Consider the following 487-nt stretch of genomic DNA (forward strand, 5'->3'; position numbering starts at 1 on the left):
GCAACAGCAGCAGCAGCAGCAGCAGCAGCAGCAGGATGTTGTGGAGCAAGTGCTGAGGCAGCTGGTTGACTGGCTGCAGCAGCAGCACTGCAACGCACTGGAGCTGGAGGACCAGCCAGAACTCCAGGCTCTGCAGCAGCAGTACCAGCAGCAGCAGCAGCAGCAGCAGCAGCAACAGGAGGAAGGGCCGCGAATACCCCTCCCTGTGCTGCTCGATGTCGCCTGCGGATTCGTTGATGCATTCCTGCCGGTGCGGGTTTAGGGTCTAGGGTTTAGGGTTTAGGGTTTGTGGGTGTAGGGTTTAGGGTTTAGAGGTGAGGAGTTCTTGAGGGTTTAGGGTTTAGGTGGAGTTTTGGGGTTTAGGGTTTAGGGTTTAGGGTTTGTGTTTGGCTGTGTACGCAGGCTAGCTTGTATCCTAGTGTTGAGCGGCGTGAAGCAGCAGAGCTGCAGAAGGTACGCGGTTTGCTGCTGCTGCTGCAGCAGCAGG

The 487-nt window shown here is 57.3% G+C and overlaps 1 protein-coding gene across 1 annotated transcript in view; it reads left to right on the forward strand.

The window, feature by feature from the left end:
* The window catches only part of EMH_0005680 (uncharacterized protein), a gene marked incomplete at both ends in the record, with an annotated part of 12,040 nt that overhangs the window by 7,238 nt on the left and 4,315 nt on the right, over positions 1-487 (forward strand). The window contains 2 exons of the mRNA XM_013497279.1: positions 1-250; positions 403-453. Coding sequence (XP_013352733.1) covers positions 1-250; positions 403-453 — 301 coding nt within the window. The remainder of the gene's footprint in view (positions 251-402; positions 454-487) is intronic.

Source organism: Eimeria mitis, genomic scaffold (assembly GCF_000499745.2).
Source record: "Eimeria mitis Houghton genomic scaffold, Emh_scaff258, whole genome shotgun sequence".
Classification (NCBI taxonomy): Eukaryota; Apicomplexa; class Conoidasida; order Eucoccidiorida; family Eimeriidae; genus Eimeria; species Eimeria mitis.